This window comes from Pongo abelii, chromosome 6 (assembly GCF_028885655.2).
Source record: "Pongo abelii isolate AG06213 chromosome 6, NHGRI_mPonAbe1-v2.0_pri, whole genome shotgun sequence".
In the NCBI taxonomy this organism is placed as follows: domain Eukaryota; kingdom Metazoa; phylum Chordata; class Mammalia; order Primates; family Hominidae; genus Pongo; species Pongo abelii.
The window spans coordinates 37,217,499-37,242,700 of record NC_071991.2 but is presented as its reverse complement, the minus strand read 5'-3'; the positions used below and the strand labels follow the sequence as shown (position 1 = coordinate 37,242,700).

The following is a 25,202-nucleotide window of genomic DNA, read 5'->3' as shown; positions in this document are numbered from 1 at the left end:
GTCTCAGGTATTCCTTTATGGCAGTGCAAGAAGGGAATAATACAGCAAGTATCTAGTACAATAGTTTTCAAAACTGCTGTTAGAATTTATGATAAAGGATGAATAGCAAAGAAAAAAACACCATGAGCATATAAATGGCCTCTCAATAAAGCAAGCTTTTACCTGCAACCATGGGAGAGCCCAATACTTTGAGACATATCTAAGGGCCATGATTTACTTTGCTGAAAGTCTAACCACTGTATGTGTTTCCACTGCAAGTTCCTCTAATTTATTCAGCATGGGCTCTGATTCAGAAAAGTTAAATTTACCTAAAAGAATTTGGAATGCCTCTCTTGCCAAGAAGGGCACAATCACCCTCTATGTCTTCATGTCTCTGTAGCCGCTGAGGCCAGCTGTACCCAAAGCTCTACCTGTGGAAGCTTTGAATGGCCTCATGGAGGGGAGCTTTAAGAAATGTGAAGGTCAGCGGGGGCTTGGCACCAGCTCTGTTGTAGGAGCTGGCTCTCCAGCTCAAAAATAAAGCTCCTCTGTTTGCCATTCAGAGCCACCTCTCTGATCACAAATAGTGCCAAGTGAGAAATCAGTCTCGCTCCTGGTTCAAACCTTCGTGTCCTGCAGCACCCAGTGTCCTGACACCAGTGCCCAGCACGCTCTGACACATTTTACTTAGCCCTGATACTACTCTGTGAAACAGTAGGATCCTCATCTTTCACCCAAGAAAATGAAATCTTAGAATTGCTTAAAGCCACCAGCTGGTAGTGTGGGAGGAAGGACTGGAACCTTCCGCCCTGGTTCCTCTGCTCATTCCTCACTGTGCAGCTGGCCCAAAAGACAGATGAGGTGGTGAGGGACACAGCCCTCTGGGCAGTGTGTCACATCGCAGGTCCTTCTGAACTGTGGCTTTAGCTCAATAAAACTGCCTACACAGATGTTGGGCGCAGCCTTCCATATCACACTGAGGTCAGAAGCAGCCCTTGAGTGTGTCACCTCTTCTGCTGGTGCCTCACAAGTGTTCACACGGACTGTAGAGGCAAGAGGGGCTGGGGAAGCACGACAGACCATTCACCAGGCAGATCAGACACACTGGGTCATACCAAATGCATTTTGCAACATTTTAGCAATCTCACAATAACCCTGAGTTTTTCCCTCAGACAACAAAATAAAGCTATCAATCCTTTTTACCTTCTATCCTATTCTTTTCTGTTGCATTGACTAAAAAGAGATCCCAGGAATAAGATAGATTCGGTATTTCACTGCAGTCCTCACACATAGCTTGAAGAGAGAGTTTGTCATTCCAGTTGATGAAGGTGTCTTTAAAGCTGACCCAGGAGATGTGGACGAATCTGAAATATGTAAATTGGCTTGAGATCTTAGGAAAATAATGTGAGGGTTCTTTGGTCACATTAATTCATGTTAGGCATGTTTAAATCACCCTACTTTGGATCTTTATTAAGGGACTTCAATAGCAATGTCACAGAACATATGATGGCACATATGGAGTGGCCAACACTGCGCCAAGCTCGACACTCGCGTGATCTGCTCTAACACTGTGAGATCCAGTGAGGCAAGGACACTGTCACCCTACAGAGTTCAGAGAGGCTGTGCAGCTTGTCCGAGTCACACAGCGGTGAGGGCAGAGCTGGGCCTGGCCAAGGTCCCTCTGTTTCCAAGCCTGGGCTCTGGCCCAGCTCTCCACACTAGAGCAGTTGCCACCACGTGATCCCTCCTCGCTGCGTTGCCTCAGGGCTTACTTCTACCAGCTGCAAACCCATCCCCTCCCAAACCCTCCCCGTGGCCGTCCACCTTTGTGATTCCCACACAGCCTCAGATGCTCACAGAGAAAGATGTCTCCACTGCCTCGGCCCCGCCTCTTCCCTGTGCAGGGTTGTGGGTCCTGGGCAGCTCACACATCCCACGCCCACCCGACACCCACCTCCCTTGGGCCTGCATTCCACGGCTGCCTTCTGTCAAGCCCTCTAGTCTCTTTGCTGACCCAGCACTTTCCAGAGTGCACTTTTATGGTTTTTCATAATATCACGGGGGTGGTTTGGGATATAACAGATTTATTTCCTGTGGGACATAGGGAGGTTTTAAAAGGCCAGGTCGGTAGATACTCTGGGGTGTGTGTGGTACCTGGTGTCTCCCATGCAAACATCCTATACCCTGCACCTGACAGCCCACGTCTCAGACCAAGGCCTAAGCACTCGACGCCCAGCACAGAGTGAGGCGCCATGATGGGAGGGGCCACACAGCGTCCTCGCCCAGCACTGGACCCATTGTGTGTGTGTGTGTGTGTGTGTGTGTGTGTGAAAGGGTGCATCTGTGTGGGTGCACAGTGGGGTGACGGGGGTGCAGACGGACATGGGCAAAGAGAGGTCCCTCCAGCTCCAGACCTCCTGGGGACATCATCCAACATAGGCCTGGACCTTCCTGACGGGATCAAAAGATGTTCACCCAACAGCTTTGGCGCATATTGAAAAAATATTTTAAAATAAATTGTGTAATTATCTCATGAGAAGCAGAGGTATATAGTACATTACATTTTTGGAATAAAAGTATTTAATTTGTTAAATTTAATGATTTAAATTGTGCCCCAATTGTTGTAGCCTTGTACCTGGCATTTCTTCACTTTTAATACATATCTGGAGCCTCAAATAACAGTCAGTAGTCCGGACCTGGGGGGGCCCCTGGGCAGCACTGTGTGACCTTGGGGCTCACCATGGCATGGCCCACTCTTATCTACTGAGCCTTATTTTCATGGCTCTAATCTTGAAACCCTGAATTCCAGTCCGGGGAATGACCTTCAAAGCAGTCTTTCTGATCTCTGAGGATAGCAGATTTGCTTCCTCCTCCAGGAAGCCTTCCCAAACCACCCAGCCCACAAATAGGACCATAGTAACTGCCCAGGCCCCTTGCCCCTACCATCCATGATGGAAGGAGCTCAATTTGCCTGGGGCCTTCCAGGTGACATATAGGGCTATGGGCAGAGGGTCAGTCCCAGCATTGCTTCCTGGGTGGGTGCCAGCTTGCAGCTCCCACAGGAGAGTGTCCAAAGCAGGTGGACCTGGGCTCCTGCTCCATCCTGATGCTCACTTACATAATGACCCAAACCCCTTAGAGGAGGAGGCTGGGAAACAGCTGCAACTCACACCCTTCCTGCACTTGGCTCGGTCCTGGTATCCTGTGTTTGGTGTCCGGGGGCTGCACTACACCCACTGGTGCTGTTCTGGCCTCAGCGCTACAAGGGTTCTGGGTTTGGGGCACAGTACTTCTTTGCCTCTGCATCTTTCACAGTCTCAGACATCACAACTGGGCCCACACTGCTGTCCCCTCTGCCCTGTGATGCTTGGAAGGCCTGGGCATGGCCCTGAAACCCCTGGCTGGGAACTTGATGGCTTTGCCTCCTGGCTTCAGCCCCAAGCCCCAGGACAGTCCCCGATCTTTCGGGCAGGTGCTGTGATAGGAGGGTTCCTGCTGAGGTTCCACTTGGAACCCCCGGCTGTGCCAGCTTTAGCTAGTGTGCTTGGCTGTCAGATGCTGCCCAGACATCAGCCCGAAAGCAGGGACTGCTTCCCCAGCTGCTTTCTGAACAGTCTTCTCCTCCTCCTTTGCAGTGAGAATCCTGCATGGCCAAACTCCAAACTGCTTGCTGTGCACAGCAGATTCCTTTCACTGATGCTAGCACCAGGTGGGAACAAACACCTGTGAGCTGAGCTGTGCCGAACGCAGGGCAGGTGGTACCTGAATGCCGAGTCAAGGTAGGGGGACAGGAACACCTGGGCCTCAGAAGAGTTCCGGCCACCACTGGAGACCCTCAGCATCACAAGGAACTGATCATAGCTGTCACTGAGCCATTGTGCCTCAAAGGAAACAGTGGGAGCCGTGGCGTCCAGTTGGTGTGCAGTGGAGGAGTCGAAGCAGGGATGTGCTGGGGAGCTGGCAGTGGCACATTCCCAGTGATACCTGTTGGAGAAGTCATCAGAGTGGCTGAGGGGAGTATCAGGCAGAGTCAGGGACTACCGTGTGTCACCGCATGGGTTTTCCCCAGGTGAGCGGGACCACAGGGGACACATGCTGGGAAAGAGATATTGCTTCCCACATTTTCCCCTGTAAGCGAGGTGAGAGGTTGCAAAAGTGCAGCACCACCATCATCTGGGGTGGGCTCAGGCCACCCCTCCTGACTCACTGAGGCCTGACTCCAGACAGCCTTGTTTCCAGCCGCCCCAGGCTTCCTACCCCTCTCTGCGCACAGCGACCTCCTCTGCTCACATCACTGCCACTTCCCAAGTCACACAGCTGTGCTGCCCTCAAGTATGTCCCAAACACTGCACCCCATCCTCATGACAGCTCCATGTGACAGACAAGAATGCTATGTGAGCCCAATTTTCGGAAGAAAATGTATTTGGGAGGCCTCAGAGTGTTTCCCTGTAGCACAGCTAGTGAGGGGTCTGCGAGATGGACTTCAGGCATCTCTCCTCCCAGTCTCACAGTCTTTCTGCAATACAACAATTGCCACACCCAACGAGATAAACATGGCTGCTCCGTCCAGGTCAAGCAGGAAGATGTCATCCCCAGCCTTGAGCCAGTCTTGCTCTAGCAGGGATGCACACTCAAACATACAGTTCCAGTAGGGAGGAAATGCTGCCATGGAAATGTTTGTGGCTAGGAAGCCCTGGCCCCATCCCGCAGCCATAAGCCCTTTTCAGAGGTATCACCTAAATGTGAACTGATATTGATCTTTTAAAGAGCATTTCTCTGTCTGGTGTGCAGGCACCTCATTCTAGACCTTTCTGTTTCCAGAGCCTGCATAAAGAGGCACTGTGATGGCTCAGGAACTACCCTGCTTAGCAGGAGCACTGCCTCCAGCTCACAGGCTGTGCAGAGCAACTGCCCCGGGACTTAGCTGGAATATTCTATACTCCCAGGGAACAAATTCAGCTCATTTCAGCAGCCTCACATGGAGCTCTTGTTTTTGGGCACTGTGCGGGTGCTAGGGCATAGGGATGTGAAGATGAGTAAGACACAGCCTCTGTCTCCTTAGGTTGGGTGCAGGGAAGTCTGCAGATGGCTGAGGGCTTTCCCAGAACATGTGCATGAATCAAATTGGTGAGTCCAAGCAGCCTTTTGACCCCTCTCAACTCAAGAAACACCAAATCCCACACCTGGAATACAGCAAATATGTGCGATCACAGGGGTTGGGAAAACAACGCAACTCATCTGTTGCTTTATAAATAAATATTCCCTGACTAGCTACTACGTTCCAGGCATGGGGGATATGTCAAGATAAGAGACCTGCCTTCCAGAGCAGTGACCATAGTAAGTGAGCAAAGGCTCGATGTCAGGGGTGACTACTGTGAAGAAAGATGCCAACAAATCAGGGCAGGATCTGTCATTTTGGAGTCTCAGCGGGGACCCCACTGGGAAGGTGATATTTGAGCAATGAGTGAAAGGAAGGGGGTGATGGCAGATGTTTGCTGAACTGAGTGATGAGCTGCAGAAGGAACCCTTGCTGTAAAGAGCTGAGAGAGATGCAAGCTGGGTAAGTCCAAGGAGGGGCAGGAAGGCCAAACAGGCTGAGCAGTGAGCTGTTGAGGCAGGAAGGGACAGCTGAAGCTGCAATGGGTTGGGAGAGGTCACATCAGCCTCACTGGCATTGTGAGGACGTTGGCTTTTACTCTTGAGTAAAAAGGGGGTGCTGGAGGGTCGAACTGTGAAGTAAAGTTCTTCTGACTGTTTTAAGAGAATCTGTCTCCAAAAGGAGGGAGGGTAGGAGGCGGGTGAGGGATGAGAAATTACCTAATGGGTACAATGTACAGCATTCAGGGAATGGTTACATTAACAGTCCAGACTTTAACACCACCAATATATCCATGTAACAAAACTGGACTCATATCCCCTAAATCAAAAAGAATAAAAACCAATAATACTAGTAAAAGAACCCATCCCTGCCTTGGAGACAGCGCTGCAGGGGAGGATGGAGGTGTGGAGACTGGCCAGGAGATCTTATGGAGATGAGCCCAAGACCCTGGCAGCTCAAACCAGAATGTACTTGGGGTAGGGGAGGTGGTGTGGAACCGATGTTTAAGGGAGGGCCAAAAAAAAAAAAAAAGAAAAAAGAAAGAAAAAGAAAAAGTAAAAGATGCTGGTAAAGATTTTGGCCTGTGGCCGGGCATGATGGCTCACGCCTGTAATCCCAGCACTTTGGGAGGCCAAGGCAGGCAGATCACTTCAGGTCAGGAGTTTAAAACTAGCCTGGCCAACATGGTGAAACCCATCTCTACTAAAAATACAAAAATCAGCCAGGCATGGTGGCGTGCATCTGTAGTCTCAGCTACTCAGGAGGCTGAGGCAGGAGAATCGCTTGAATTCAGGAGGCGGAGTTTGCAGTGAGCTGAGATCGAGCCACTGCACTCCAGTCTGGGCGACAGAGTGAGACCCTATCTCAAAAAAAAAATAAATAAATAAACAAAAAGAGAGAAGATTTTGGCCTGAGCAACTGGAAAGGTCCTTTCATGGGTACAGAAGGCAAGTGTGTGGCTGAGATGTCTCGAGGCTGTCCAGAGGGGGTGCTGTAGGGATGCCGGATCTCACAGCCCGGAGTCTGGAGAATGGTCTAAACAGAGAATTCCTGTTTGAGGCTGTTGCACATGGATCATGGATGGATCCACATCAGGACCCTGGCTGAGGCCATAGGTGGGAAGGGGTGTGGATGGAGAAGAGGACCAAGTGCTGAACTGGGGGCAGCCTCTAGCAACAAGAGACCCATCTACCTGGAGATGAGCAACTCGTGGAAACCAAGCCTTCCACACACTACGGCATCTCACTAACCAAGAATTTAACAATGGTGACACTCAAACCTCATGTTCCAAAACAGATCATTCTTTAAACACCACCTTAAAAAGCGACTCACATTTTACTTCCACTCTTTTCCTCAATTCCCTTATATTTTGATCCTAAATAAAGCAGTTAAACTTATGAAAGTTGATGTGCTTAGAATTTAAAACTATTAATAGCCTCCAATGTTCCAGAGCCTGCATTTGCAGAATGCGCAGTCTGAGTAGCTGCACAGCTGTGTGTGTGGGTGGTGCTCACCTGAGAGTCGCCCCAGGGTTGTCAGGGTCGAAGGACTGGGTCCCTCTGAGGACAATGGGGGATGAGGTGGTCCTGGAGAAGAACAGGTGTGTGCCCTCGGAGATCACACTGACAGGGGCCTGGGATCGCACCTCCAGGCCCACACAGTAGTTACTGTACACCACACTGCCTTCAATCTGAACCTGCAGGAGCAAGGAAGGACAGGGGATGTCATGCAGGGACAAGGCAGGGACTCGCTGGAGAAACACGCTCATCTGAAAATTAGAAAGGAAGCCAACGAGTCTCAATGCATCCCTGGCTCCAACTAAAACAGTCTTGCTAGTCAAAATAATCACTCTACTGTGGGACATGAGAGCTGTGACTGGAGTCCACAAGAGCACGGACATCTTCCTTCCAAGCTTGTGTTAATGTACAAAGTTGGGCATTTCCTAGCCAACTTTTGAACACAACAGAGACTTTCCATGTGTGCACATTTTATAATTTTCAAACCTCCTCCTTCCACAGTGAATCCTTCAGGCTCCTGGCTTTTGTGCAACTTCCTTCACCTATCTTACAGCTGCTTCTTTCTAACCCCCAAACATATCATGGACTTTAGGAAATGTAAACGAAATTTAAGACAAATACTTTTAAACCCAGGAATAGTGGAACATGTTATAAATAAAACATTCATATTGTTCTTTTACAAGTTTGATGCAGCCAGGCGCGGTGGTTAATGCCTGTAATCCCAGCACTTTGGGAGGCTGAGGTGGGTGGATTGCTTGCACTCAGGAGTTTGAGACCAGCCTGGACAACATGGTGAAACCTCATTGCTACTAAAAATACAAAAATTAGCTGAGCGTGGTGGCATGCGCCTGTAGTCCCAGCTACTTGGGAGGCAGAGGCACGAGAATCGCTTGAACCCAGGAGGCCCAGAGGGGGAGGTTGCAGTGAGCTGAGATCACACCACTACACTCCACCCTGGGCAACAGAGTGAGACCCTGTCAAAAAAAATTGATGCAATTTGAAAAAATACAGTGTAATACTTGCTGTTCTTTCACTGGGTCTCAGCCTTGATCACTCTAGATTTTCTTCAGATGCACACAGTTCCCTGCTGATCAGTCTCCTGAGTAGGACCAAAGACAACGGAACAGCTGTAGGATCAGAACTCTCATTTCCACCTTCAACCTCTGTTTGCTCAGCCTCTCCAGCTCCAAGGAGCTGCTGAGAATGTTCCAAGTATATACAAAGGCTGGAGGAGGCACCAAGCAGGAAGCTGCTTGGGGAAGATGCAGGGCTGGTCAGGAGCAAAGGAAACCTGAGGCTCTGACTGTGAGGTCAGAGACAGCAGAAGTTACCTTATCTGTCAGAAGGTCTCCAAGACCTAGAGAAAGACACGGACCCCCTGCAAAGACACTGAAGACTACAGAAGTGGCTCCCGGCTCACAGCCAAACCTCCCTCGGAGCTCCCATTGCCTGGCCTGTCCCACAGGCTGGACACATCTTCTATGGCTTGCGGGGTTTAATTTAAAAATTACGTAGTTTATATATTTAGAAAGCAGAGTTTTATTTTTTAAGAAAGGGATTATAATCTGTAAGCAGGAAGTGTAGTCTCTGGCTAAAAAATTGAAGGTAAGTATTTGGAGGAGGGAGGGAGGGGTAAGACAGGAATTTCAGTTGAATGCGTTATCACGTATTCACAGGATATAGGAGCTATGGATATCTATGGAAGAGGATTGTGTTTTTGTGTAATAAGCAAACATATAAATGTGTTTTATGTTTACTTTTGGGTGGAGACAATATTGCAATGTATTATAATTAGGTCTTTTATGTTAAAAGGTAAAGTAGGGACATGAAGGCACTTAAATGCGTAGTCAAACTGGGCAGAATTAGTTTACGGTTGGTGTTTTTTATTAGGAAAAAGTTATAGAAATTAGTTTTTTGTTTAATTAAAGTCATAGTTATGGCTTGAGGAATGGGGGTTAATTAGTTGATGTTTGGTGGTTGTAGAGTTGTAATTGTTTTAATATTGTTTATTTTAAGGCTAGTGTTTGTTTAGTTGATAGAGAAAAAGGGAGAAAAATCCTGTGGCAATGGGAACATAGTTTATTTTTTAATTGTAGGACTGTGTGATTTCACTCGTGCCTAGCATCGCCTTAGGTCTTGTTTATAATTTCGTATCTTATTGTCATAAAGAGTATGACCTGGCCAGGCATGATGGCTCACACCTATAATCCCAGCACTTTGGGAGGCTGAGGGCAGGCAAATTGCTTGAGCCCAGGAGTTCAAGAGCAGCCTGTGCAACAGGGTGAAACCCTGTCTCTACAAAAAATTAGCCAGGCATGGTGGTATGTGCATGTAGTCCCAGCTACTCAGGAGGCTGAGGCAGAAGGATCACTTGAGCCCAGGAGGGAGAGGTTGCAGTGAGCCGAGATTGCAGCCATTGCACTCCAGCCTGGGCAACAGAGTGAGACCCTGTCTCAAAAAAAAAAAAAAAAAAAAAAGAGTCCGTTCTGTCAGTCTTATAATCTCTATTTTAACATTAATGTTGGTCAGTTGTTGTGTCTAAACTGTGAAAGGGAGGGGGCATAATGAGGCATACCTGACCTTGAGTCCCACTATGGCCAGGAACTCTATTTTTTAAGGTTTTTCTGGGTCCCCTTGGCCAAGAGGGGATTTGTTTAGTTGATTGGGGGACCTTAGGATTTTATTTTTAGTTTACAGGCTCTATCTACCTCCCCTACTAGGTTGTTCATGCAAGTGTGCAAAGACCTTATTTATCTCCAGATCCCTCCCCCAGCACACAGCCAGGTACAAATAGTTCTGTTTTCATCAGGAAAATGAAGAGCAGCCTCACCCTCCTCCACTCGTTCAGTATTACAGATTTTCCTTTGCATTTCCCCTTGGCTTATTACAATTGGCCACTCATCAGGTCAGATGCTCCCCACCACCCCGAGGTCCCCTGACATTGACCCTGCTGTGCTCTCTATTCCCCGGCTGCCTGCTGCTTCAGCCTCTAATGACTTCTCACCTTCACTAACACTCTCCCAACATCCCATCCTTCAGTCTGTTTCCTACTCGTTCCCAATCAACATTTCTAAAGAAGAGTATACAGCCTGCTGGGAAAGCTCTGCTTTTTCCTACAACCTGCATCTGAAGTAATGCTATGCTAAGCCTGGTCTGCAGCCTGCTGTCACTTGGCCCATTGTAACCTGCCTGTTTCGCAATGAGATAAGTACAGACACTGAGAGGAAGCTTCTGGCAACTCCAGCATTTGCCATCGCTGTGACATCCCAGCACAGATTGGGAGGATTTGCTTCCTCAGGCAAGGTCAGGGCAGTTTGGGTGCCGAGGAGCTCTGTGGTAAGCCACACAAGGCACCAGATAGAACTGTGCTCAGTAGGACTGCATGACCCACAGCTTCAAAGAACAAAGCTCCTTTGCTGCAGATATCCTGAGGGTCCCTGATCAGGTTCCCGTAGCCTGGCCTGCCCACTGCGCCATTTGATCCCAGAATCTCCCACCAGGGTCTGCTCACTATCCCTTGTCTTCTTCTAGCCTTTGCCAAGCTGTTGCCCCTCCCAATCCCTTTCTATGTCTGTGGACAGATTCTCTTTTCAGCACCCTCTTTCTTGAAGCCTACTCTTTTAAAAATTACCTCTCCTTCTTTTAACTCGCATATTTTCACCACTTTTTCCAGCCAAAATGCACCAAGCACGTGCTGAGAATCGAAGTGCCAGGCAGTCAGTGTGAGTGCCTCTTGGATGCCCTGCCCTCTAACTGTCGTCCCCTTTCCTTTCTGGGCGATTGGCCCCTAAATGGCAGGGCCACATATTCTCCTGACATCCCAGCACCAGCACAGGGCTTATTCAAATTAGGTACACAGGAAGGTTTTGTTATACACATTGGAAGGAGTTTTTCATCAATTGCTTTGACTGCATTTGAACATAGTTTGTTCTCTTTGGGGGAATTAAACATTTCTCTTAAAATCCTATCCAGATTTTTTTTTTAAACAACCTCCCTTTTCCTGGATAGAACAGGGGTTGAATTCCAAATGCTGAGCTCTTGCTCCAGGGCGATGAGAAGCACGGGTTTCACTGAGCGAGTAGAGCAGTAAGTCAGCGAGCTGACCTTGGCAAGGGCAGTGTAGTTCCCATACTCCAAGGTGTGGCTCGGGAGGATGAGGGTCTGTCTGCGAGTGTCCACAGCAGCAGGGAGGGAGACAGGGAGCCCTTCAGAGTCCATCAAGTTCCAGGTGTAAGAAAGACCTTGGGAAATATCACAGAAGACTGCAGCTTCAAACGTCACTCCCAGCCTCACAGGCTGAGACCTCCATATCTAAGTATCAAGAAGAGAAGATGTCTCATTAAAATGTCCATCACATCTAATGTACTGGTAAATTACTAGAAACTTAGTCTTAACTGTAGATCTCCAATTATTTGTTTGCATAATGACAGAATGGTATTCTTAGGGCTGGGCTTTAGACAACACCAGAATAAATACTACATCTATTTTATAGACAAAAATAAAAGGTTAAAAAAAAAAACTAAAATAATGAGTAAATACTTATATACTTATGAGAAAAAACTTCCTGTGCACAAAATTAATGGAAAAATAGCAAAGATATCTGATATTTGATTACATAAAAAATTTAAGTTTCCAAATGTCAAAAATATAAATGTTATGCTCCTGGGTTTTGGCACCTATGTGTATATATAAATTTTTTAAATCAATCAATATAATAAGAAAATCATTTGCAGTATACACAACAGATGTTTGCTTTCCCTATTTTTTTCTTCACTGAAATATTCTTAAGTCATTCTCAGAAATCATGACATTTAACCCCTAAATACTAAATATACATCTCTAAAAACTAAGGGAATTTTCCTACATCAACACAACACTACTATCTCACCTTAAAAATTTACAATAAGTTCTTAGTATAATTTAAACCTAGTTTATAATCAAATTTCCCTTATTGTCTCCAAAACATACCTTTGTGCAATTGTTTGATTTGAGATGCACAAAAGTTCTTTTGTTAAAAAAAAAAAAAGGAGAGAGGAGAAAAAAATTTTCTTTTCTTTTTTTTTTTATTATTATACTTTAAGTTTTAGGGTACATGTGCACAATGTGTGCAGGTTAGTTACCTATGTATACATGTGCCATGCTGGTGTGCTGCACCCATTAACTCGCCATTTAGCATTAGGTATATCTCCTAATGCTATCCCTACCCCTCCCCCCACCCCACAACAGTCCCCAGAGTGTGATGTTCCCCTTCCTGTGTCCATGTGTTCCCATTGTTCAATTCCCATCTATGAGTGAGAATATGCGGTGTTTGGTTTTTTGTCCTTGCGATAGTTTACTGAGAATGATGGTTTCCAATTTCATCCATGTCCCTACAAAGGACATGAACTCATTTTTTATGGCTGCATAGTATTCCATGGTGTATATGCGCCACATTTTCTTTTTTTTTTTTCTTTTTATTATTATTATTATTATACTTTAGGCTCTATGGTACATTACATGTGCGCAACGTGCAGGTAAGTTACATATGTATACATGTGCCATGCTGGTGCGCTGCACCCACCAACTCGTCATCTAGCATTAGGTATATCTCCCAATGCTATCCCTCCCCCCTCCCCCCACCCCACAACAGTCCCCGAAGTGTGATGTTCCCCTTCCTGTGTCCATGTGTTCTCATTGTTCAATTCCCACCTATGAGTGAGAATATGCGGTGTTTGGTTTTTTGTTCTTGCGATAGTTTACTGAGAATGATGATTTCCAATTTCATCCATGTCCCTACAAAGGACGTGAACTCATCATTTTTTATGGCTGCATAGTATTCCATGGTGTATATGTGCCACATTTTCTTAATCCAGTCTATCATTGTTGGACATTTGGGTTGGTTCCAAGTCTTTGCTATTGTGAATAATGCCGCAATAAACATACGTGTGCATGTGTCTTTATAGCAGCATGATTTATAGTCCTTTGGGTATATACCCAGTAATGGGATGGCTGGGTCAAATGGAATTTCTAGATCTAGATCCCTGAAGAATCGCCACACTGACTTCCACAAGGGTTGAACTAGTTTACAGTCCCACCAACAGTGTAAAAGTGTTCCTATTTCTCCACATCCTCTCCAGCACCTGTTGTTTCCTGACTTTTTAATGATTGCCATTCTAACTGGTGTGAGATGGTATCTCATTGTGGTTTTGATTTGCATTTCTCTGATGGCCAGTGATGGTGAGCATTTTTTCATGTGTTTTTTGGCTGCATAAATGTCTTCTTTTGAGAAGTGTCTGTTCATGTCCTTCGCCCACTTTTTGATGGGGTTGTTTGTTTTTTTCTTGTAAATTTGTTGGAGTTCATTGTAGATTCTGGATATTAGCCCTTTGTCAGATGAGTAGGTTGTGAAAATTTTCTCCCATTTTGTAGGTTGCCTGTTCACTCTGATGGTAGTTTCCTTTGCTGTGCAGAAGCTCTTGAGTTTAATTAGATCCCATTTGTCAATTTTGGCTTTTGTTGCCATTGCTTTTGGTGTTTTAGACATGAAGTCCTTGCCCATGCCTATGTCCTGAATGGTATTGCCTAGGTTTTCTTCTAGGGTTTTTATGGTTTTAGGTCTAACATTTAAGTCTTTAATCCATCTTGAATTGATTTTTGTATAAGGTGTAAGGAAGGGATCCAGTTTCAGCTTTCCACATATGGCTAGCCAGTTTTCCCAGCACCATTTATTAAATAGGGAATCCTTTCCCCATTTCTTGTTTTTGTCAGGTTTGTCAAAGATCAGATAGTTGTAGATATGCGGCATTATTTCTGACGGCTCTGTTCTGTTCCATTGATCTATATCTCTGTTTTGGTACCAGTACCATGTTGTTTTGGTTACTGTAGCCTTGTAGTATAGTTTGAAGTCAGGTAGCGTGATGCCTCCAGCTTTGTTCTTTTGGCTTAGGATTGACTTGGTGATGCGGGCTCTTTTTTGGTTCCATATAAACCTTAAAGTAGTTTTTTCCAATTCTGTGAAGAAAGTCATTGGTAACTTGATGGGGATGGCATTGAATCTGTAAATTACCTTGGGAAGGATGGCCATTTTCATGATATTGATTCTTCCTATCCATGAGCATGGAATGTTCTTCCATTCGTTTGTATCCTCTTTTATTTCCTTGAGCAGTGGTTTGTAGTTCTCCTTGAAGAGGTCCTTCACATCCCTTGTAAGTTGGATTCCTAGGTATTTTATTCTCTTTGAAGCAATTGTGAATGGGAGTTCACTCATGATTTGGCTCTCTGTTTGTCTGTTATTGATGTATAAGAATGCTTGTGATTTTTGTACATTGATTTTGTATCCTGAGACTTTGCTGAAGTTGCTTATCAGCTTAAGGAGATTTTGGGCTGAGACAATGGGGTTTTCTAGATATACTATCATGTCATCTGCAAACAGGGACAATTTGACTTCCTCTTTTCCTAATTGAATACCCTTGATTTCCTTCTCTTGCCTAATTGCCCTGGCCAGAACTTCCAACACTATGTTGAATAGAAGTGGTGAGAGAGGGCATCCCTGTCTTGTGCCAGTTTTCAAAGGGAATGCTTCCAGTTTTTGCCCATTCAGTATGATATTGGCTGTGGGTTTGTCATAAATAGCTCTGATTATTTTGAGATACGACCCATCAATACCTAATTTATTGAGAGTTTTTAGCATGAAGGGTTGTTGTATTTTGTCAAAGGCCTTTTCTGCATCTTTTGAGATAATCATGTGGTTTTTGACTTTGGTTCTGTTTATATGCTGGATTATGTTTATTGATTTGCGTATATTGAACCAGCCTTGCATCCCAGGGATGAAGCCCACTTGATCATGGTGGATAAGCTTTTTGATGTGCTGCTGGATTCGGTTTGCCAGTATTTTATTGAGGATTTTTGCATCAATGTTCATCAAGGATATTGGTCTAAAATTCTCTTTTTTTGTTGTGTCTCTGCCAGGCTTTGGTATCAGGATGATGCTGGCCTCATAAAATGAGTTAGGGAGGATTCCCTCTTTTTCTATTGATTGGAATAGTTTCAGAAGGAATGGTACCAGCTCCTCCTTGTACCTCTGGTAGAATTCGGCTGTGAACCCATCTGGTCCTGGACTTTTTTTGGTTGGTAAGCTATTGATTATTGCCACAATTTCAGCTCCTGTTATTGGTCTATTCAGAGATTCAACTTCTTCCTGGTTTAGTCTTGGGAGGGTGTATGTGTTGAGGAATTTATCCATTTCTTCTAGATTTTCTAGTTTATTTGCGTAGAGGTGTTTGTAATATTCTCTGATGGTAGTTTGTATTTCTGTGGGATCGGTGGTGATATCCCTTTTATCATTTTTTATTGCATCTATTTGATTCTTCTCTCTTTTTTTCTTTATTAATCTTGCTAGCGGTCTATCAATTTTGTTGATCCTTTCAAAAAACCAGCTCCTGGATTCATTGATTTTTTGAAGGGTTTTTTGTGTCTCTATTTCCTTCAGTTCTGCTCTGATTTTAGTTATTTCTTGCCTTCTGCTAGCTTTTGAATGTGTTTGCTCTTGCTTTTCTAGTTCTTTTAATTGTGATGTTAGGGTGTCAATTTTGGATCTTTCCTGCTTTCTCTTGTGGGCATTTAGTGCTATAAATTTCCCTCTACACACTGCTTTGAATGCATCCCAGAGATTCTGGTATGTTGTGTCTTGGTTCACGTTGGTTTCAAAGAACATCTTTATTTCTGCCTTCATTTCGTTATGTACCCAGTAGTCATTCAGGAGCAGGTTGTTCAGTTTCCACGTAGTTGAGTGGTTTTGAGTGAGATTCTTAATCCTGAGTTCTAGCTTGATTGCACTGTGATCTGAGAGTTAGTTTGTTACAATTTCTGTTCTTTTACATTTATTGAGGAGAGCTTTACTTCCAAGTATATGGTCAATTTTGGAACAGGTGTGGTGTGGTGCTGAAAAAAATGTATATTCTGTTGATTTGGGGTGGAGAGTTCTGTAGATGTCTATTAGGTCTGCTTGGTGCAGAGCTGAGTTCAATTCCTGGGTATCCTTGTTGATTTTCTGTTTCGTTGATCTGTCTAATGTTGACAGTGGGGTGTTAAAGTCTCCCATTATTAATGTGTGGGAGTCTAAGTCTCTTTGTAGGTCACTCAGGACTTGCTTTATGAATCTGGGTGCTCCTGTATTGGGTGCATATATATTTAGGATAGTTAGCTCTTCTTGTTGAATTAATCCCTTTACCATTATGTAATGGCCTTCTTTGTCTCTTTTGATCTTTGTTGGTTTAAAGTCTGTTTTATCAGAGACTAGGATTGCAACCCCTGCCTTTTTTTGTTTTCCATTTGCTTGGTAGATCTTCCTCCATCCTTTTATTTTGAGCCTATGTGTGTCTCTGCACGTGAGATGGGTTTCCTGAATACAGCACACTGATGGGTCTTGAGTCTTTATCCAATTTGCCAGTCTGTGTCTTTTAATTGGAGCATTTAGTCCATTTACATTTAAAGTTAATATTGTTATGTGTGAATCTGATCCTGTCATTATGATGTTAGCTGGTTATTTTGCTCGTTAGTTGATGCAGTCTCTTCCTAGTCTTGATGGTCTTTACATTTCGGCATGATTTTGCAGTGGCTGGTACCGGTTGTGCCTTTCCATGTTTAACGCTTCCTTCAGGAGCTCTTTTAGGGCAGGCCTGGTGGTGACAAAATCTCTCAGCATTTGCTTGTCTGTAAAGTATTTTATTTCTCCTTCACTTATGAAGCTTAGTTTGGCAGGATATGAAATTCTGGGTTGAAAATTCTTTTCTTTAAGAATGTTGAATATTGGCCCCCACTCTCTTCTGGCTTGTAGGGTTTCTGCCGAGAGATCCGCTGTTAGTCTGATGGGCTTCCCTTTGATGGTAACCCGACCTTTCTCTCTGGCTGCCCTTAACATTTTTTCCTTCATTTCAACTTTGGTGAATCTGACAATTATGTGTCTTGGAGTTGCTCTTCTCGAGGAGTATCTTTGTGGCGTTCTCTGTATTTCCTGAATCTGAATGTTGGCCTGCCTTGCTAGATTGGGGAAGTTCTCCTGGATAATATCCTGCAGAGTGTTTTCCAGCTTGGTTCCATTCTCCCCGTCACTTTCAGGTACACCAATCAGATGTAGATTTGGTCTTTTCACATAGTCCCACATTTCTTGGAGGCTTTGCTCGTTTCTTTTTATTCTTTTTTCTCTAAACTTCCCTTCTCGCTTCATTTCATTCATTTCATCTTCCAGGGCTGATACCCTTTCTTCCATTCGATCGCATCGGCTCCTGAGGCTTCTGCATTCTTCACGTAGTTCTCGAGCCTTGGTTTTCAGCTCCATCAGCTCCTTTAAGCACTTCTCTGTATTGGTGATTCTAGTTATACATTCTTCTAAATTTTTTTCAAAGTTTTCAACTTCTTTGCCTTTGGTTTGAATATCCTCCCATAGCTCGGAGTAATTTGATCGTCTGAAGCCTTCTTCTCTCAGCTCGTCAAAGTCATTCTCCGTCCAGCTTTGTTCCGTTGCTGGTGAGGAACTGCGTTCCTTTGGAGGAGGAGAGGTACTCTGCTTTTTAGAGTTTCCAGTTTTTCTGCTCTGTTTTTTCCCCATCTTTGTGGTTTTATCTACTTTTGGTCTTTGATGATGGTGATGTACAGATGGGTTTTGGTGTGGATGTCCTTTCTGTTAGTTTTCCTTCTAACAGACAGGACCCTCAGCTTTAGGTCTGTTGGAGTACCTGGCCGGCCGTGTGAGGTGTCAGTCTGCCCCTGCTGGGGGGTGCCTCCCAGTTAGGCTGCTCGGGGGTCAGGGGTCAGGGACCCACTTGAGGAGGCAGTCAGCCCGTTCTCAGATCTCCAGTTGCGTGCTGGGAGAACCACTGCTCTCCTCAAAGCTGTCAGACAGGGACATTTAAGTCTGTAGAGGTTACTGCTGTCTTTTTGTTTGTCTGTGCCCTGCCCCCAGAGGTGGAGCCTACAGAGGCAGGCAGGCCTCCTTGAGCTGTGGTGGGCTCCACCCAGTTCAAGCTTCCCGGAGGCTTTGTTTACCTAAGCGAGCCTAGGCAATGGCGGGCGCCCCTCCCCCAGCCTCGCTGCCGACTTGCTGTTTGATCTCAGACTGCTGTGCTAGCAATCAGCGAGACTCCGTGGGCGTAGGACCCTCTGAGCCAGGTGCGGGCTATACTCTCCTGGGGCACCGTTTCCTAAGCCCGTCGGAAAAGCACAGTATTCGGGTGGGAGTGGCCCAATTTTCCAGGTGCTGTCTGTCACCCCTGGAAAGGGAACTCCCTGACCCCTTGCGCTTCCCGAGTGAGGCAATGCCTCGCCCTTGCTTCGGCTGGCGCACGGTGCACTCACCCACTGACCTGCGCCCACTGTCTGGCACTCCCTAGTGAGATGAACACGGTACCTCAGATGGAAATGCAGAAATCACCCATCTTCTGGGTCGCTCGCGCTGGGAGCTGTAGACCGGAGCTGTTCGTATTCGGCCATCTTGGCTCCTCCCCCTCGCGCCACATTTTCTTAATCCAGTCTATCATTGTTGGACATTTGGGTTGGTTCCAAGTCTTTGCTATTGTGAATAGTGCCGCAATAAACATACGTGTGCATGTGTCTTTATAGCAGCATGATTTATAGTCCTTTGGGTATATACCCAGTAATGGGATGGCTGGGTCAAATGGTATTTCTAGTTCTAGATCCCTGAGGAATCACCACACTGACTTCCACAAGGGTTGAACTAGTTTACAGTCCCACCAACAGTGTAAAAGTGTTCCTATTTCTCCACATCCTCTCCAGCACCTGTTGTTTCCTGACTTTTTAATGACTGCCATTCTAACTGGTGTGAGATGGTATCTCATTGTGGTTTTGATTTGCATTTCTCTGATGGCCAGTGATGATGAGCATTTTTTCATCCATCTTTTGGCTGCATAAATGTCTTCTTTTGAGAAGTGTCTGTTCATATCCTTTGCCCACTTTTTGATGGGGTTGTTTGTTTTTTTCTTGTAAATTTATTGGAGTTCATTGTAGATTCTGGATATTAGCCCTTTGTCAGATGAGTAGGTTGTGAAAATTTTCTCCCATTTTGTAGGTTGCCTGTTCACTCTGCTGGTAGTTTCTTTTGCTGTGCAGAAGCTCTTGAGTTTAATTAGATCCCATTTGTCAATTTTGGCTTTTGTTGCCATTGCTTTTGGTGTTTTAGACATGAAGTCCTTGCCCATGCCTATGTCCTGAATGGTAATGCCTAGGTTTTCTTCTAGGGTTTTTATGGTTTTAGGTCTAATGTTTAAGTCTTTAATCCATCTTGAATTAATTTTTGAATAAGGTGTAAGGAAGGGATCCAGTTTCAGCTTTCTACATATGGCTAGCCAGTTTTCCCAGCACCATTTATTAAATAGGGAATCCTTTCCCCATTGCTTGTTTTTCTCAGGTTTGTCAAAGATCAGATAGTTGTAGATATGCGGCATTATTTCTGAGGGCTCTGTTCTGTTCCATTGATCTATATCTCTGTTTTGGTACCAGTACCATGTTGTTTTGGTTGCCGTAGCCTTGTAGTATAGTTTGAAGTCAGGTAGCGTGATGCCTCCAGCTTTGTTCTTTTGGCTTAGGATTGACTTGGTGATGCGGGTTCTTTTTTGGTTCCATATGAACTTTAAAGTAGTTTTTTCCAATTCTGTGAAGAAAGTCATTGGTAGCTTGATGGGGATGGCACTGAATCTATAAATTACCTTGGGCAGTATGGCCATTTTCATGATATTGATTCTTTCTACCCAAGGTTTCCTAAACTATAGTTTGGTCAGGAAAATAAGAATAAATGCTTAATTCTTTCCCTTAATTACCAACATTCAGAGTAAGAAGTTGGGGCACTAGTTACTTCCAAAGGCGACCAATATGTTACTTGTGTCTGCCTGCTTGGTGGAAACAGGAGAAGCTTCTCTTTCTCTTTCAGCATAATTATTTTTAAAATATTAGCATTATTCATTCAATTGTAGATGTTATCTTTTAGATGCTCCAAGTAGCCCATCAGGGGCCTGGGGCACTCTCCTTGACCTGGCTCTGGCAACCTTCTGATATGACCCTGCTAGTCTCTGAAAGTGATGGGTTTGTTGCACTATTCTTTCTACTTTTATTTACGCTTTAAAATTTCCATAACAAAGAATTTTAAATGTAAATAGTAGCTGATACATATATAAAAAGCATATTTGCTCACTTTAATAAGCCAATAAGGACAAGGATATGGGGGGAAATATTAGTGTCTACCCATCCACACCCCTTATCCCTCCCAGACACTCTGTCTTTCTGAAGCCCCTCCACATCCCCTACTTTGGGCTGGAGCCAGATTCCACCTCAAGCATGGAGGAGCAAGCCAGGCTAGGGGGCCTCAGGATAGAGTGTCTCCTGGCCAGGGCCCCTCCACCCTGGGGCAGACACCGGGTGCAGGGTCTCCCCCAGAGGGCTTTTTTTCTTTCTTGAAGGTTCCCTAAAAATTGGAAAGGGAAGGCCGGGCGCGGTGACGCAAGCCTGTAATCCCAGCATTTTGGGAGGCCGAGGTGGGCAGATCACGTGGTCAGGAGATCAAGACCGTCCTGGCTAACACAGGGAAACCCTGTTTTTACTAAAAATACTAAAAATTAGCCAGGTGTGGTGGTGGGCGCCTGTAGTCCCAGCTACTCTGGAGGCTGAGGCAGGAGAATGGTGTGAACCTGGAAGGCGGAGCTTGCAGTGAGCCCAGATTGCACCACTGCACTCCAGCCTAGGCAACAGAGTGAGACTCCATCTCAAAAAAAAAAAAAAAAAAAAAAACTGGAAAGGGAAAAACCTGGAGGCAGCTGAGAAATGGGATTTTGAGAATCTTGGTGCTCATTATAAATGAAAGTTTACTTTTGATGCTCTTTAAGTGACTTTAGTTATAATTAAAATTACTTTCCAATTACTTTTTACTGTTTCTATTCTGAATATGATATCATTCTAAGATTTGTCACAAAACTTCCCAGATTTATATGGGTTACAGCAAATTTTAATGCTAGGATGCCAATTTTTAGCTCATTCATAATAATAAACATTCAAAAATACGAAATGCCTAGTGAGAGTGAGAGTTGGTCCCTCAGAGAGGACACATGTGAGCTGCTACAAGAACATCTCTAGGCTTGTCAAGATTCTGGGAAAGGCATTGTGTTCTTCAATTCTATAACTTGTAGTAATTATTCCTGTGAAAAGGCCATACACTTGCAGGACAATGTACAGACAGTGTATTGCCAAGTTATTTGTAGTGATAGAAAACCGGAAACTTGGCCAGGCATGGTGGCTCATCACACATTGGGAGGCCAAGGTGGGCAGATCACCTGAGGTCAGAAGTTCAAGACCAGCCTGACCAACATGGTGAAACTCCATCTCTACTAAAAATACAAAATTAGCTGGGTGTGGTGGTGAGTGCCTGTAATCCCAGCTACTTGGGAGGCTGAGGCAGGAGAATAGCTTGAACCCAGGGGGTGGAGACTGCAGTGAGCAGAGATCATGCAATTGCACTCCAGCCTGGGCAATAAGAGGGAAACTCAGTCTCAAAAAAAATAAATAAATAAAAAGAAAGAAAACTGGCAACAACAGTTGTTCAATCAGAGGACATTATACACTGATGTATAATCTTTATGCATGATTTAACAGTAGGACATCATTAAAATTATGTAATCAAAAGGCTGCTTAATAACAAAAGAAAATGCTCACACTGCAACCCAGGTTTGTGACAAACACACATACCACATATAAAAAGCCTTAGAAAAATACTGAAAATAAATAATTAGACAAAAGTGGCTATCACCTACTGCCTGGATTTGAGATGATTTCATTTTTTTCTTTATACTTTTAGAAAACATGTAAAATAAAGAAAAAATGACCGGGCAGGGTCCTTCAGGTCTATAATCCCAGAACTTTGGGAGGCCAAGGCAGGTGGATCAATTGAGGCCAGGAGTTAAAGACCAGCTAGCCTGGCCAATATGGCAAAACCCCATTTCTACTAAAAATATAAAAATTAGCTAGGCATGGTGGTGCACACCTGTAATCCCTGCTACTTGGGAGGCTGAGGCAGGAGAATCGCTTAAAGCCAGGAGGCAGAGGTTATAGTGAGCCGAGATCATGCCACTGTACTCCAGCCTGGGCAACAGAGTCTCAAAAAAAAAAAAAAAAAAAGAAAAGAAAAAATGAAATTATCAATCTTATTTTCTGTGTTTTACAGATAAGAAAATAAAAGTAACAATGTTTTACAGATAAAAAACTCAAGAAAACCACTCTGTCCCACGTCCTAACAGCAGAGTCAGGACGGGAGCCAGAGCCCTCCTGCCTAGGGTCTGCGCTTTTTCCTGCTGTGCCTTTTGCTTTAGTCCCTTTGCTATTTGGGTCCAAATCTCACACCCAGAGAACACGTTCCCCCAGCACGCAGACCTGCCCAACAGCGTGGGTGCTCGCTGGTCTAAAGGTGGGCAGGGGTCTTGGCCGTGTGGGGGCCGGGACCCTTTCCAGATTGCCCCGGGCACTAGGTCTCTGCATGCTGATCTCCACCAGCACCCTCTGGGGGCTGACCTCTTGGGGTTAGATGCCATAGAAAGCAGTTTAGCAAATGCAGCTCAGTCACGGATTTTAATTCCCATGTGTCATTTGAGCACCTCTGCCCTGAAAAGGAAATTTTGCTCTAAATCACAGGCCTCAGAGGAATGAAAGAAATAAAAAGCAACCCTATTTTTTTCTAACCCAGAATAGGTGTTCAACAGATAACCGATCATGTCCTTTCATTTTGGTGTTACATATATTCAAATGTTTCATTCTCCTGAAAATGCTACAGTTCTTAGCACAATCCAAAAAAAGAAAGGAAAGGAAAGGAAAGGAAAAGGAAAGAGCTCCTTAAAGTGAGCTGTGCTGAATGCCAGAGTAATGCAGGTGAATAAAGAACTTATTCACATGCCAGACTCCAGAAATGACGCTGTCTCCTCCTGTCCAGGCTGGGGTAGCCCTCCCTCCCCCGAGGACCCAGGTCACCCACTCTGAAGCCCTTATAGGTGCTCCTTTGTGTAAACTGCAGCAGGATAAACTAGACAAAGCCTCGCTTCATTCCCCAAACTCTCACCACTCCAAACAGTGGTCCCAACTCAGAGGGAGGCTGAAAAAAGGCTGGTGGAGGATTTCCCAGACTCTGAGCCTACCTGGACTTTCCCAGGCCCCATGTTCTTCACCAGGGGTGGCTGGCAGGGCTCGTACACGATGAAAAGTTGCTTTCTTAGGGTGGAAGCACTGACATTATTGAAGGCAAGGACCTCCACTGTAAATTCTCCTTCCCTGGGAGGGTGGAAAGCACAGAAATGAACAGATTGATGTTGATGAACGTCAGGCTTTCATTCACTCTTCATACCCATTGCTATCTGCAGAATTATAGTATTTGACAGCAAGTCATCCCAATGAATAAGAACAGAAGAGGCAAGGGTCCCAAGATTGATTTCCACAGAGGTCTTTCATCAATTAACCAACAGACTGGCTCAGGCCAAGTACCAAACTCCCAGACTGATGTCACATGCTATACGCAAACAATACATCCTTGTGAGAGTCGTGTTGCTTCCTTCTTTGGGCAACCATCCCCACAGCCATGACCTGGCCCCTCTTGACAACAGAGCAGATCTATATATTTTCCCTGTGTGATGGGTACCCCAACCCACAACTGGGGGGTCTCTGGGGATGGTCTTCCTGTTCTATTTCCTGCTCCATGGATCAGGTTTCCTGACCAATATCTTAGAGTCCTACAAACTCAGGAAGGACAGGATAGATTCATAGCCTGTCTCCAGGGAAGGGGAGCGGGTCACAGCTGTGGAGGGATTCAGGACAGTTGGAGGTGAGAGCTGGGTAGCTCCTGACCCAGCAGGTAGTGCTTTACTAAGGAAATACATGGTTATTTTGCAAATGTTGCAACATGGATACTTACTTAAGACTTCTGAATTTGAAACAGAAAAATATTCCCATCAGAAGACCACAAATTTGAGTTTGCAAGGACGAGAATATCACTTGCCATCCTGGAGCTCCAGCAAGAAAGGTAGGGCCTACTGATAAGAATGAAGACTGGACGGTCTTCTCAGGTTGTCAGAGCGCCCAGGGCACACTCTAGAGATGACAGTGGAGGCACCGAATAAACCATGTCATTTCCTTAGGGCACAAAAGGGCTCCTGGAGCAACCAAGTACATTGCCAGGTACCTAGGCCACCATGTGCTCAATTGAGCATGCACCAATCAACAAGCCACTACTGCTCAATTCTTTCCTCATGTGAAAATCTATTTCTGATGAAAAAGTCCTGAATCCATAGTTAGTGATGGGGCCATCCAGTCCCCACCAAAGTGTGGAGAGGCTGCAGTATGGGTTCTCATGGAAATCCTGCATTGGAGGAAATTTGCAATCTTTCCCTGATGCCACTGCCTACACGAACCTCATTTTCTAGATACTTCTGCACCCTTTGATATTTCCCTACAGCAGCATAAAGTTTTGATGCCAGCCTGAGGCTCAGCCTTGACGATGTGTGTCTCCCAACTGAAAGGATTCAACCCACTTGGGTCCTAGAACTCACCCTAGAGGCTCAGCTGGGAATGAGATGATCCAGCCAGTCTGCACCTCAACATATCTCCATGATGCTTTGTCCCAGGTACACAGTGGGCACTCAGTAAATGCAGAGTTAAAGGACAGAGTTCATGTTCTTCCATATGACATCAAGGCCCTTCACAATCTACCAACCTACACTCATCTCACCCTTCTATATACATCTTGCCAGTCACTACAAACATCTCCTGTTGGCACCTCACCTAGTGCCTTTGCCCAGGCCCTTGTCTCTGTTTGGGATCCTCGCTCCCATTTTCGCTTGTCAAGCTCAAGATACCACTTTCAATGAGCCATCCCCACCGCATCGCAGGCCTCCTTTGCAGCCACAGCCCCTGTACTGAAAGCATCTCTTTTCTCTTTGTCTTTCCCCTGGACTAGGAGCTCCTTGAGAGGCATGGTCAGGTCTTATTTGTCTCTGTGTAATCATCTGTCACCTACATTGACTGACAGGCAGGTCTCTATGTGGAACCCAAGGGCTGATGCCTTAAGACTCTGATTCCCACGCTGTCTGTAG

The 25,202-nt window shown here is 45.2% G+C and overlaps 1 protein-coding gene across 1 annotated transcript in view; it reads right to left on the bottom strand.

Annotated features, from left to right (window-relative positions):
- Positions 1–25,202, bottom strand: part of PKD1L1 (polycystin 1 like 1, transient receptor potential channel interacting) — a 184,156-nt gene that overhangs the window by 111,748 nt on the left and 47,206 nt on the right. The window contains exons 12-16 of the mRNA XM_063725988.1: positions 23,256–23,388; positions 11,200–11,406; positions 7,093–7,274; positions 3,742–3,963; positions 1,183–1,343 (exon numbers count right to left, since the gene is read on the bottom strand). Of these exons, the coding sequence (XP_063582058.1) occupies positions 1,183–1,343; positions 3,742–3,963; positions 7,093–7,274; positions 11,200–11,406; positions 23,256–23,388 (905 nt within the window). The remainder of the gene's footprint in view (positions 1–1,182; positions 1,344–3,741; positions 3,964–7,092; positions 7,275–11,199; positions 11,407–23,255; positions 23,389–25,202) is intronic.